The sequence below is a fragment of the Arachis stenosperma genome, chromosome 5 (assembly GCF_014773155.1).
Source record: "Arachis stenosperma cultivar V10309 chromosome 5, arast.V10309.gnm1.PFL2, whole genome shotgun sequence".
NCBI lineage: Eukaryota > Viridiplantae > Streptophyta > Magnoliopsida > Fabales > Fabaceae > Arachis > Arachis stenosperma.
The window spans coordinates 21,237,803-21,253,136 of NC_080381.1; the positions used below are offsets into that span (position 1 = coordinate 21,237,803).

At 34.1% G+C, this 15,334-nt stretch overlaps 1 protein-coding gene across 2 annotated transcripts; it reads left to right on the plus strand.

Moving 5' to 3' along the window:
• The first annotated feature begins 10,573 nt into the window (after nt 1–10,573).
• On the plus strand, nt 10,574–14,075 carry LOC130979208 (uncharacterized). 2 transcript variants are annotated; one of them, XM_057902585.1, is made up of 4 exons: nt 10,574–11,196; nt 11,523–11,699; nt 13,022–13,412; nt 13,501–14,075. In XM_057902585.1, the coding sequence occupies exons 2-4, from the start codon at nt 11,531–11,533 to the stop codon at nt 13,838–13,840; spliced, it is 900 nt and encodes a 299-aa protein (XP_057758568.1). In that variant the 5' UTR covers nt 10,574–11,196; nt 11,523–11,530; the 3' UTR covers nt 13,841–14,075. The 2 variants fall into 2 exon arrangements, with proteins under 2 accessions (XP_057758568.1, XP_057758569.1); XM_057902586.1 differs by having other exon boundaries at nt 10,574–10,956.
• The last annotated feature ends 1,259 nt before the right edge of the window (nt 14,076–15,334 follow it).

The window sequence follows — 15,334 nt, forward strand, 5'->3', positions numbered from 1 at the left end:
AGACATAATGGATAAGGGAGTTAATGGTCCAACGTTTGGACTATTATACAATTCTAATAATAAAATATGTTTTTTAATTTGGAGTAAAGTATTAAATTGATTTTTTACGTTTGGACGTAATTTTGTTTTATTTTTTAAAGTTTAAAGTATTCTACTTGAATCTAAAAAAATTCTATTTAGCTTTAATGTAGTTCTACCGTGAGGTCAAAGTTAAATAATTAATGGAATGTTGTAACAGTACAAGAACAAGATCGATAATTTAGAGAACAAGTACAAGCTTCAGAGGCACAAAATCAACTGTGGATGCATCGATACATTTATTTATTATTCTTTTTACAATTTAAACGAAATATTTTCTAAAGAACTAAAGAAAATGATAAATAAATATATTGATGTATCTACAGTTGATTTTGTGCCTCTGGAGCTTGTACTTATTCTCCAAATTATCGACCTTATTCTTGTACTACTGTCATGTAGGACATTTCGTTAATTATTTAACTTTGAACTCATTGTAGGACTGCATTGAAGTTAAATGAAACTTTTTTAGATTCAAATAGGACACTTTAAACTTTAAGGACCAAATCAGAATTACGTCCAAACGTATCATCAATTTAATACTTTACCCTTTAATTTGTTAATAATTATTAAATAGTCCTTATTTAATTTTATTTACAAATTAATCCTTCATCTATTATTTATTTTTTATTTTATAAATTATTATTTTATTATTTATTTATCTTATTTTTAGAATTTTATCTTTAATTTTTTAATTTTATTTTAATTTAGATATCATAATTTTAATTTTACCCTTTTTAATACTAAGATTAATAATTGGTGCATAATATACCATTAATTTGTTTTTTAATTATCTAATTCTATAATTGTAATTGTTTATCAATCTTTTTAATTATTAATTTGTTAATCATTTTTATTCCTTGTTTTATCCATTTCCTTAATTACCAATTTTTGTTTATTGTATTTTAGCAGTTGCAAAAATCGCAATCTATAAAAATCCAATAAATTTTAACATTGTAGTAATCGATTGGTTCCCGAAAAAATCCTTTTTTATTTTACGTCAAGAAACAATCAATTATTTTAATCCAAAAATTAATTAGTCAGTGAATAAAATTTTTTATTTTATAATTATTGGTAAAACAATAGATTCTATTATTCATGAATTTCATTAAGTAGTAAAAAAAACATGGTTTTTTTTTTTTTTCTCTAAACCAGGAAACGATATGATTGATTAATAAAAAATAAATAAAGCTAATAACATACAGCGGATTGGACAACTCTCAATCCTAGGTATTACACTTATGTTTCACACACTCATATAACACACTCACACACACTATTATGAGTACTATAGATTCTTAAACAACAGCCTCAACTAAAATTTAAACACGGTACACCTTGGAATAAGACAAATATAATTGTCACTTAACTAAGCCTTGCGGTACTGATACTAACAATGTTAAAAACACAAAAAACACACATCAAAGTCTCTCAGAATCTCACAAATATGCACGTTGATGTGTTCTGTTTAAACAGAACTTTCACACATTCAACTAGTCATATTATAAACCCGAATCAAAGATTAATACTGAAGCAAAAATATATCAGCATTTTCGTAATTAACAAAAAAAAGAGAATAATTATTTTTATGACTTTTCTTTATTTTTGATCCATCATTTTGTCAATTAACAGTTCTATCATTTTATCATTTTAAATTCAACATCTGGAGAAACGGATGAAGAGAGAGATCAAGCAATAATTTCACTCACAATTCGGATCTTCTGCCATGACACGCCTCCAATCCAATGATTTCACAGTCTCTAACTTCGCAACACCGCCGTTCCTATCATTCTCATTCATCAATCTTTGGCTTCTCAACCGGACTCGCCTTCGCACCACCATCATCCTTTCCTCCATTGTCAGCCGCCACAGCAGCTGAGTCAGCCAAATCCTCATAGCTACCACTGTTCGCAACCGTAACAACAAGTCAACAACCACCATTTTTCTAATTTTTACGGATATAAGGAATAAAGAGAAAAAAATTTTGTGGATTCACATTACTAAAATATTTATAGAAATTACTATTAATGGAAGATATGTTTTATTATTATTTTTAATTGTTAATAAATATATATAATGAATAATAAAATAATAATTATAAAATAAAAAATAAAATTTAAAATTAAATAATAAATAAAAAATTAATTTATAAATAAAATTAAATAAAAATTATTTAGTTATTATTAAAAAAATTAAATATATATTTTATTATTGAAATTATTTAATAGTCTAAATGTGATAGAATCGTCAAATTCTTTATCGAAATAATGAACTAAACTTATATAAGTTAAAAAATGTTTAATTATTCTGTTGGTTTTTATAGTTTCGCGAAATTTTTAATTATGTCACTATACTTTTTTTCCTTTTAATTGAGTCCTTGCACCATTTTTTTTTTAATTGGGTCTCTACATTTTTTTTTCCTTTTATTAGGTCCCTATACCAATTCTCATTTTAGTTTGGTCTCTATAAAATTAAGTCAATTACTACTAAGAAAGACTTAATTAAAAAATATTTAGTGTAAAGACTCAATTAAAAAAAAGATATAAGGACCTAATTAAAAATTTTACTAAACTATAGAAACCAATAGAGTAATTAAACCTTCAAAAAAATAAAAATAAAGAGGTTCAAAATATAATTTAGATATCGATAAAAATAAACCAATAAAAAATTATCACATGGATTACATTTATTTTTATCAACATTTATTTTTTTGCTTATTTTTTAAAAATTATTATATTATTATATATTAAAATATTTTTATAAATAATTATAAAAAATAAATATATCATTTTTATTATTTTTATTTGTTCATCACGGTATTCCTTTGCGTAACACGTTGTTAGTGTGGCTGTGTATGAGGGGTATGTATGGTCCGATTTGATACGAAGACAGAGTTTATATTTGAACATTTTAAAATCTAATTTGGTGTAATTTTTATAAATTTAAAATTGGACAGAGATCTTAAAAATAGATATAATTATTATTTAGAGTCAAATTTAAATTAAAGCAAACTTAGCTTTATTCAATTTTATGTACATCTTAAAAAGATTAAAAATGTATATATATTTTAAATTAATTTTAATATTATATTATATTAATTGTAAACTTATTATTTTATTTTTAATCACACTTAGTTAAATTAAAAAATAGATACAAAAAATATAAAATTAAAATTTTTGAACAAATTAAAATTTTTTTGGTGACTTGGACAAATTTAAATTTAAATATGGATATAACTTTTCAGTAATAAGTATATTTTTTTTTATAAATTAAGTATATCATAATTTCTTAACATAAAATTTATCAAAATCCGAAGTTTACTGATTTAAACCTAATTTTAGTATGATCTGAAAGTAATATGATTTTACCGAGTTTAAAACTGGATAACGTAATAGCAAGGGTAGTAACATGCTGCACACAAAGGGAGCAACGCACGTAGAGCATAATGAGGATCGTAACAAGAATAACCAACAAACGCAACTAATAGAATTGGTGCCTATTAAGTGGGCGTGACCTTGGCAGGAGGGACGTGTGTGAATTGTTAGCCTTCTTTTTTGAATCTCTCTCTGAATTCTCTTTCTGTGATTCCCTTTCTGTTTCTCATTCTTTTTTCTGCTTTGTGGCTTTGTACAGGTTAAGTCAGGCTATCATTACAAACTCCCAATCCTCTCAACCCTAATATTGTACTCCCATTGATTCCATTTATGAGTTTTCTATACTTATATATACATACCAGTAGTTTTGTTTAATTTGAGTAAGCAGCCTAACATTTTGGTGCTTTCGTTGAGCTGCCATGGCAGACAACACGCAGCTACAAACGATGCAATCGACCATTACTAGACTCACTGAGCAAGGGGGAGAGTCACCATGAATAAATATCTACTATCAATAGCGCGCTAGCTAACATTCAGGTTCAATTGGCCCAATGTCTTGAACAAAAGCAGCGGCCCCCCGACGTGACTCCTGGGGGGTCGGGCTTCGCTCTACCACGCCAAATGAAAGTTGATTTCCCGCGTTTCGCCAATGGGGATGACGTTATGCAATGAATTTATCGTGAGGATCATTTTTTCAAGATTTACGATATGCCTGAACATCAGAAGATTAACTTGGTGGCGGTGAACATAGAGGGTAAGATACTAGCATGGTTTCAGCTCCTAGAGAAGACGGGCCAGGTGACAGATTGGTTTTCGCTTTCTACAGCTATTCAGCTTCAATTCGGTCCCTCACAGTTCGATAATCCTCGGGAGGATTTACTGAAGCTCAAACAGGTTAACTCTGTTTCTAATTACTTTGATGCTTTCAATAATTTGGCCGCTCGAACTTATGGAATGGACGATGCCTTACTCCTGGATTGTTTTATGGGTGGCTTGCACTCGGAGCTCCGCTGAAATGTGAAATCTCGCTCCCCACCTTCACTGTTACAGGCGGTCAATTTAGCGAAATTGTTTAAGGCCTGTTTCCTCCCGGTGCCGCCTCACAATCGGCCACCACAACAACCTTTCATTCCGGTTAGCTTAACGGCCACCGATATAAACCATTGGCGACCCTTCCACCGCCAGCCTCTGCATCCACCCCATTATTACCTACTCTTGCTAAGCATCCTCAGCTTCAAAAAATTTTGCCTACAGAAATTTAATTTCGTCGAGCGAATGGGTTGTGTTTTACTTGTGATGAGAAATTTTTATCTTCTCACCATTGTACCTCAAAACAATATTTTATAATTCAAACATTAGAGGACATTCCAGTTGAGCCAGATGATGGTAGTGAGCCTATTCCAGTGCCTGGTAAGGACCAAAAATCAGGGGTAGAAGCCCTTGAGACACCACATTTGTCATATAATGCGTTGTCAGGGGTCCCTCAAGGCGTTCCATTTGTTTCTCAGGTTTTATTAAGAATCACCCTATTTGTATTTTGATAGACGGAGGTAGTTTAGATAATTTTATCCATCCGCGTTTGGTGGCAGCACTGAAACTTGTGATTCACCAAGCCCCTCCGTTTATGGTAGAGGTGGGAAATAGTGAGTTACTGCGTTATGAAGGAGAAATTAAAGAGGTTCCGATTGTTGTCCAAGATCACTGCCTGTGCATTTCAACCTATCTTTTACCTATTATCTTGGAGGAGTTGGTGCTTGGCGATAGTTGGTTAGAAGCCTTGGATACTCACTTGGCCAATTATAGGGAGAAGTTTATCATGTTCTTGGCTGGTGATCACTTGGTTACCTTGAAAGGGGAGCAAAAACAAATTCATGAGCCAACTTCATTACATCAGTTTAAACGGCTTCAAGTAGTAGATGGTATAATTGCTTTGTTTGCATTGTAGGTTAGGCAACTTCCAGTGGAGGAAGATCCTTCCCCATTGGTCTTTCCTCTTTAGTTAGCGCCTGATCTCGCAGAATCACTGCATGGTTTTCCTGAGGTTTTTCGCCCTCCCAAAAGGCTTCCATCGAAGCGAGCACATGATCATCATATTGCTCTAATTTTTGGTACTACTCCTATGAAGGTTTGACCGTATAGGTATGCTCATAGCTAGAAGACAGAAATAGAGAAGCTAGTGACGAAAATGTTAAATGAAGGAATCATTCACCCGAGTACTAGTCCTTTCTCATCACTGGTGATTTTGGTAAAAAAGAAGGACAGATCTTGGTGCTTTTGCACTAACTATAGGGCATTGAATGCGGCAACGATCAAAGACTCTTTCCCTATGCCGATAGTGGATGAATTATTGGATGAATTGTTTGGCGCTCGATTTTTCTCTAAACTAGATCTCAGAGCAAGGTATCATCAAATTTGGGTCGCCCTTGAAGATTGCTACAAGACTGCATTTAGGATTCACCACGGTCTCTATGAATGGCTAGTAACGTAATTTGGGCTGACAAATGCACCGGGCACATTTCTATCCCTTATGAACTCGGTGTTTGCTGATATGTTGCGCAAATTCGTGCTGGTGCTTTTTAACGATATCTTGGTTTATAGTTCTGATTGGCCTTCACATCTGACACACTTATGCAGGGTCCTATCGGTTCTAAGATACAATTGTTTGGTTGCAAAGTTGTCTAAGTGCTCTTTCGGTCAGCGGAGTATCGATTATCTTGGTCATATAGTCTCCGGCAAAGGGGTCCTGGTGGATGATGCTAAGGTCTCAGATATTAAGAATTGGCCTATTCCTACATCAGTGCGCCAACTATGGGGTTTTTAGGCCTTGCAAGCTATTATCTTAAATTTATCAAGAATTTTGCTATGATGGCATCTCCCCTCACTGACCTATTGCAGAAGGAAAGCTTTTGCTGGTCTGATTCAGCAGAGGAGGCTTTTAATACATTGAAGAATGCTCTGATGAATGCTCCTGTTTTGGCTACCATATTTCTCTAAACCATTTGTCCTGAAACAGACACGTCAGGTTCCGGTTTTGGAGCTATTTTGAGTCAAGATAAACATCTGATTGCGTACTTCTCGAAGAAAATTTCATTAACTATGCAGAAATAATCCACTTATGTAAGAGAAATGCAAGCGATACTCACAGCAGTTTCAAAATTTTGGCATTATTTATTGGGTCATTGTTTTGTCATCTGAACGGATCATCAAAGCCTGAGAGAAATGCAGGACCAAGTGATTCAAACTCTGGAGCAACAAGGTTGGCTTCCGAAGTTGCTTGGGTATGACTTTACCATTGAATACAAAAATGGCAAAGACAATCATGGGGCAGGTGGGATGTCTCATGCCTTTATGACATTGTCCATCATTGAATCCTCTTTTGTATTACAGCTTAAGTCTTCTCTTCAATCATTTACACTAGCTTCTGAGTTCTCGGCGGCTGGGTTGGAATCTGACAGATTGCAACAGCAGGATGGACTGTGGTATTGGGATGGCAGGCTAGTGGTGCCAAAGAATTCATCCCTCATCCCAACCATTTTAGCTGAATTCCATGATTCCAAGGTGGGCGGTCATGCGGGATTTTAGAAGACTCTAGCGAGGGCCTCGACCCAATTTTTTTGGAGGCATATGCGTGCGGCTGTTAAAGATTATATTGCTAGGTGCTAAGTGTGTCAGCAGGCCAAGTACCTGACGCAGGTTTCAGCGGGGTTACTGGTTCTGCTGCCAATTCCCTCTGCATTTTGGCAAGATATCACTATGAATTTTGTCACGGAACTTCCTAAAGTACAAGGATATTCGGTGATAATGGTGGTGATGGATCGTTTATCTAAATTCGCTCATTTTGTACTTCTGCCGGCGAATTACACTGCAACAAAAGTGGATGATGTTTTCATTTATCGGATTATGAGTTTACATGGTCCTCAAAAAGCTCAATTGTGTCTTGATAAAGTCTTCACTGATAGATTTTGGGAGCATTTTTGTGCTAGACAAGGAATCACACTGGCCCGTAATACAGCCTTTCCCCAGAGACTAATGGCCAATCTAAGATGTTAAATCATTGCTTGGAATTGTATCTCCGGTGCTTTACCCAACATAACCCACAAGACTGGCTTTCTCTGCTTCCTTGGGCTACATTCAGTTACAATACGTCTTGGCACTCCTCAATCGGCATGTCCCCTTATAAGGCTCTTTTTGGTGGTGATCCTCCCGCTATTCTCCGATACATTCCCTATTCTAATGACCCTCAAACCCTGCAGGATCAGCTGCAACAAAGAGAGAGTGTTCTGGCAGAGCTCAAATTGAACCTGGAGCGGGCTCGAAATAGAATGAAAGCCAAAGCGGATCTGAAACGAAGGGACTTGGAGTTTCATATTGGGGATTTCGTATTTGTTAAATTGCAACCCTATTGAACAGTCCTTTGCTCTACGGGCGAATCAGAAATTGTGTATGAAGTATTTTGGACCCTTCAAGGTGCTAGCACGTGTGGAGAAGGTGGCTTATAAGTTAGATCTCCCGACCCACACCCGAATTCATCTGGTATTTCATATCTCTCTTCTCAAGAAGTGTGTAGGACATCTTGTTGCGGCTACTTTTCCTTCTCCTTGGCTCACGGATGGCAATCTTGTGATACTAGAGCCTCAGCAAGGGTTAGGTCACCGCATGATCAGAAAAGACAACAGATGGAAGGAGGAGGTTTTAATTCAGTGGAACTCATTGGCAGCAGAAGAAGCCACTTGAAAACTATATGAGCAGATGAAGCAGCAATTTCCTTCCTTTGACCTTGAGGGCAAGGTCCCTTTTAAAGGTGGGGGTAATGATAATAGGGGTGGCAAAGTGGGCCGCTCCGCCCCAACCCGCCCCGCATAAACCCGCCCCATAAACGGGGCGGACCGGCCCGCCCCACCAACTAAAATGGGTTCAAAATGCTATCCCGCTTGACTCCTTTTTTTTTTGAAAAATAAAATTTATTAAAATTAACAAAAAAATAATTAAAAAATCAAATACAAATAAAAAATAGTCAAATTATAATATAATTTTTTTACTATTTTTTAAAATTTTTTTAACTTAAATAAAATTATTCAAAATAATATTTGTCAATAGAATCATCTTTATTTTAAAAAATAAGTCACATAATTTGAGCATATGTACGAAATTGTAAAATAAAATAAATAAAGTTAATAACTAAAAGAAGAATAAAAACAAAAAATGAAAAAAAAAGTGTTTAAAAATTCTGTAATTATGAATTTTATAATAGTAATCACTCTTTTATTTAATTTAAAAAAAGAAAAATAAAAAGTCTTCAGCACGGCAGACCGGCTCGCCCCGCCCCGCTAAAAGCCGCCAATTTGGCGATGCGGGTTTGGCGGTTTTTTTTTAATTTGGCGGGCTCCAAATCCTAGCCCAACCCGCCTTTTTTAGCGGGTTTAACGGATCGGCCCGATGGGCTCGACCCATAGTAACATGCTGCACGCAAAGGGAGCAACGCACGCAGAGCACAATGTGTATCGTAACAAGAATGACCAACAAACGCAACTAACAGAATTGGTGCCTATTAAGCGGGCGTGACATTGACAAGAGGGTCGTGTGTGAATTGTGAGCCTTCCTTTCTGAATCTCTTTTTGAATTCTCTTCCTGTGATTCCCTTTCTGTTTCTCATTCTTTCTTCTGCTCAAGGGAGGAGCTACATGGAGAGAAAGAGGGGCAACGGCCCCCTAATTTTAATTTTTTACATGTAAATTATATGTAAATTTTAATTTATCCCCCCTTAAAATTTTATTTTAGTGTTATTTTATTATGTAAATATTTTTTGCCCCCTTCTAATATTTCATCTAGCTCCACCCCTACTTTTGCTCTTGGCTTTGTGCAGGTTGAGTTAGGCTACTATTACAAATTTTTAATCCTCTCAGCTCCAATATTGTACTCCCATATGTACTCCCATTGATTCTATTTGTGATTTTTCTATACTTACATATACATATCAGTAGTTTTGCTTAATTTGAATAAACAACCATATCATAATGATTTCAAAAATAGACCCAGTCATTATTTAAGATTGAATCCGAATCAAGACGAATTCGGTTTTATCCTGCTCATGTACATCTGTGTATCCCAATTCTCTAAAACTCTCTAATTGCATGGTCAAATCCTGATAAGTTTTGAATACCATAAACCGCACTATTTTTCGAGTTAAATTTCAATTTGACCCCTGAAATTTAGTCTGATACTCAGAATGACTCCTACAATTTCGTTGACCCCAATTAGAATCCCCAAATTTATAATCGTGGCTCTGGCTTTTCCCTGTAATTATCTCCGTCACCGAAATGCTGATTTGACGCAATTGCATGACATGGTGGACACTACTTAAATGATAGTGCATTGGTTTTGTGCCCAAACCCTTTAGAAACCACGTCGTTTTAGTTTTTTGTGGGTTAAAACTCTCTTTCTTTTCACTACGACGATCATAAGTTGCAAAACATTAAGAAAATCCTTACATTACGTGGTTTCCAAAGAGTTTGGGCGCAAAACCAATGTGCCATCCTTTAAGTAGTGTTCATCATGCAATTACGCTAGATCAGTATTTCGGTGATAGAGATAATCACAGGAACAATATAGAACCACAATTATAAATTTAGAGTTCTATTAGAAACCAACAAAATTATGGAGATCATTTTAAACATCAAACCAAAATTTAGAAACTAATATTTCTCCAATAAATTTGTCCTTTTCATGAGAAACACCACAACACCACTCAATTTATTCTTCTGTTAATGAATTGAAAAAAATGTTTGATTGAAGAATAAAACAGCAAACGTACTTTCACCATAGCGAAGAAGAATGAAGAATTGAGATTTGGTTTTTCAAGATGAATAATTAGGGTTGTCTTTTCATACGAATTAGAGTTTTGTTTCGATTCTTTAACCTTGAAAATTATACTTTTGTGATTATTAGTTTAAAAATATTTAATTTTAATAAGGATGATTTAATTTTTTAACAAAAATAATTGAAAAATGATATATTTATTCTTTTATAATTATTTACGAGAGTGTTTTAATATATATAATGATATAATAATTTTAAAAAAATAAAAAGACAAATGATGACGTGGATAAATATAAGGGGAAACAGAAAGGAAAAAAAGGGGTAAGAAGTAAGAACACCAGAAGTCTGGAACAAAACCTAAGTTACGAACTAGAGAGAGAGGAAATCCGTGGCTTGCAGCGGCGGCGAGCAGCGACGGCGACGATCGGCGGCGACGAGTGGAGGCGGCGGAGAACAGCGAGTCAGTGACGGCTTGCAGCGGTGGTGAGCAGGGGCTTTGCCAGAACGCAGAGAGAACGGCAGAGAAGGAAGACGGAGAAGGAGTAACTGGTGCCGGACGGTGCTGCCTGGCACGCCTCCGGTGGTTCTTCTGGCAGCAGCGCAGCCCATAGAAGAGAGGGAGAGATAGAAGAGAGTTTTTGAACCGTCAGAGAGGAAGAGGCAGTTTTCTGAAGAAAGGAGCCTGAGAAAGGTGAGGTGTAGCATCTTAGGGTTTCCTAAATTATCAAAATAACCCTCAATTTTTTCAAAATTCCAAAAAAAAAACCCGCAATTTCTGCTATTTCTATTGAGGTCCGCCATGGCGCCACCGCAATTGCGGCCGCCATTTTGCCCTCCGCGAAAAACTCATCGCGGCGACCACTGCATGGAGGCAAGGAAGAAATCCGCCACACCATAACGTTATGGCGACCACTGATATACACGTACTTTGGTGGGTTATGACTTGATGTTATGTTTATTTGTTGAATTTTCTACTGAATTTGCTGAATTAATTGCATGCCTTATGATTAGAAAATTGCTTAGTATATGTGCAATTTTTCATGCATTTTTTTGTTTGCATCTACAAGTATTTTTTTAGGTAATCCGCCATTTCCTGCAACGCCATATTCTATATATGGCGGGATTTTGGTTCGTTGGCATCTGCAATAAAAAACTGTACCCCCAAGTTGATTCATAGTTATTCGGCTTCATTTTTATTCATTCAATTATAGTCTCACCAATGGTTTCCTCTCTTTTGTTTATGATTCATATGACCAGCTGCACAAATGGATTTGGAGACTGAAAACAGATTAGCTGCTATGCTTATGAGGGAAGCAGCTGAATTGCGGCGGCAGTCTGAACAGGAAGGTGTTCTGGCTTATCTTCATAAGCCTAATGTAAGGAGTCGGCCAAATTCACGTTTCCTCACTGCTACTGTACGTGGTGTGCAACAAGGTTGGTTCTTAGTCACAAATTTTAGATAGAACTTGGTTATTTATGTTCTAGATTCTCAACAGTGTGACTTTTTCCTGATTATAGTAGAAAGTTTATCTATCTATTGATTGAGGTGTTTGATTTTCTTTTCCCCCATTATGTATCAATGAGGCTTAATTATAGACCATTATGGGTTTAGTGTGGCAAGGCTAAACTGTTGTTGTATCAATACGGTTAGTTATTATGCATTTAAAGAAGCGACATTAGTGATTACTTTAAACATGTTGGAAGTTGAAACTTCATTTGTTGAGTGCTTGATATAATCAAATGGCCATCCCCCTCTATGTTCCTAGAATCAGTGCCTTTTTTGTGTTAATAGTTTATATCTATTGAATATGAATTTTTTTTTGTTGTTTTCTACAAACAATACAGGCTGTGAAAGTGAGATCAGGTGACTGGCAAGTGCAACAGAAAAAAATGGAGCTGAACTTAGGAGAACAATATTAACTGTTGATGTTTTTAATGCATTCGATATATTGAAAATGTAAAAAACTTGATTTTCAATTAAAATTTTCCTTATTACTTCCTTAATCAAACCATATATATAAAGATCAAATGACATAGGTCTAAGTTTAACTTAATGTTACACATTTAAATAACTTTTATTGGACTACTTTTTTATAAAAGTTATGGTCGGATTAGAAGCCTATATATTATAGATCACGTATATGAAATTTCATGTCAATTCAAAATCATTTGATATAGTATATACTTTTTATTGATAAAAATCGACGATACTATAAAATTTAAAACACACATGAATATGGATTGTTAGAATATAGTCTTGATGTATATTTACAAAACTTGGTACAAACGATCTTCACGATAGGTGATTTAGGTCAAGAATTAGATCAAGAAAAAATAACTTTTTTAGATAGAAATAATCAGTTTAAATTTGCTTAAACTAACACCGGTGTTATTTGATCTTTGCTCTCTCTCTATATATTATATGCCTTTGTCTTAATCCTGATCATCCTGCATTCCTCTACCTCTAACCTCGGTGTCATACATTGAGATATGATATTGACTACTATGTTCCTTATTATCTATGGATATTGCTTAGTTATAGAACATTATGCAGTATGCCAACCCCATCACGTTGTATCAATACAGCTTTGTTATTTTATGCATTTAACCATGTTGAAACTTCACTTATTGAGTGTCTAGATAGTAATATGGCCATCCTCCTCTTGTCTGTGCAGTGTTACATGAGCACCATTGATGTCTGTGTTGTGTAGATAATTTATGTCAATTGTTTATGAATTTTTTTTGTTTAATATCAGCAAATCGAGCTGTAGAAGTGAATGAGATGTGGCGAGTGCGACAGAAAGAATTGGAACTTGATAAACAGGCTAAAGGCACAAGGAAAGATAAAAGCAGTGGTTACCAAAGCCACAGGGACCATGACTCATCTAGAAGCCCAGGAAGACATACTGGTTTCGATAATAGCTCAAATGCCTCTGCTTCATGCTCAAGTAAAAGAGCATATGAGCTGGATAAATGGGATAATGGTAGATCAAGAGATAAAGGAAGTGTTGACGAATCCTACGGTGATATTAGTAATCGTAACCTGTCAAGAAGCACAAGTAGACATGGCGTTTGTCAAGAACCAGAGTATAATCCGGAACCAGAAGGTCAAAGGGATGAAGAGCTGGAAGAGTTTCTTCACACGAGGTATTATTACTTTCTCTTGTGTTCTGATGTGTCAGTTAAACTTGACACTTGTCTTCAATTTTGCTTAAGAAACATTATTTTGGGACAGGACAAAGCGAGGCAGAGGTGGCATCGGTCCCAGAATGGATGAGACTGGGCCTTACTTTCTGCCTCATCCAGATGGGGAAGTTTGTCCTACACGGGATGCAAGGGAGCACCGTCTTATTTATGATCCTGAGAGGCTGTCATCAGGGAAGTCGAATGAATCTTCTAAGGAGGAGCTTCACGATGAAAGGCCGAAAAAGCAAATAAAGTCTCACTCTGGCAACTCAGACAAGGAGCACTCTAAGAAGCGCAGGTCCAAAGAAAAATCAAAGCACAAGAAAAAGGAGAAAAACAGAAAACACTCACTAGGAACTTTTGTGGAATTTGATATTCACTGTGGATAACTTCAGAATATTTTGATGAAAATGACATTTTTACTTTGTACATATATTGCTTAAGATCAGGTGTGGATAAATTTATCATATATAAGTTGATAGTAGTAAGGTAATAGGTAGCAATTTGGCAAGTATGGGTGAGATTTATGTCTACAAAAGTTACAGTAACTTTTAGTTTGCATAATATTGACAAATGAAATTCATGTGGTGGTTTGTGGAGATTTCATCTTATGAAATCTAATCATATTTATGGCTTGATAAAAGTTTTACTTTTTGAAAGTAGTTTATAAGAGTTGTCTTTTAAAAGATAATTTTTTAAAAATTATAGTACTTGCATTTGGTAAAATTAAATTAAAAATGATTTTTATTAAGCACAAGTACTATAGTTGTATTCGATAAAACAATTTTTAAAGATCACAAATAATAAATAGAGTTATCATTAGCCAATGATAAAAATTATATGTAATCCAATATTAGTACGTTATATATATATATATATATATATATATATATTGGTTCACTTTTAAAGATCATAAAAAATGTGACACACATTCTAAGACCCAAGTAAACTATTTTTATGATTATATATTTATATTTACAAATGTATATATATGTTGCTATTATAATTTTGACTAATATTTATTTAGTTAGTGTACGAAAATTTTATGATGGATTCTCATAAGTCGCGTCTCCCACCTCATGTTGCAAAGAACAAAAAAAAAAAATATAATAGATCTACTAGAAAAATACAAAAACAATGCACACAAAATAATATAAATAGATAGAAGTTCATATCTAATATGTGATAGAGATGTATTTGTGTTGGAATTTGTAAATATTAGAGTGAAAAATAAAAAATATACGAAAATTGTGTTAGAATTTGTAAAGATTAGGGTTAGAAATTAAAAATATATAAGGATTTCACTCGCAATATAATAGCGGAAAATATGTGTAAAAAAATAAATAAAATTTGGTGTTAATAATTAATGAGGTTAATTTTGAATATTTATTATTATATAAGGTTATATTAAATTTTTTTATTTTGATAACCACAAGCCAACTTTAAAAAGCTCCCTATCTGCTTTTAAAAGCACCCATAACTTTTAAAAGTCGCAAACACAAGTAATTGGAATTTTTAATTTATCAAATGCCAAGCATATCTTCAAAAAATTTTACCAAACTAAACCTTAATTATTTAACATTGTAATATCCATTCAAAGTTTCAAACCACCTAATTCTTTTAGTTAAAAATGTTTAACTCATTCTAGAAATTTTTCTTAAATAAATAAAAAAATTATTTCTATAAACAAAATAAAACAATATTAAATTGAAATATATACTTTTTTCGAAGTGGAAAAATTGGATGGATTTTATTTGAGTAAAAGTTTCATCTCGATCTCTATTTATTTGGTTAAATGACAATTGCTTTCTAATAATGCAAAAATGACATTCCAACTTCGGAAAATTCATTCAGTTTAACATTTAAACCTTTTGATAAGAATG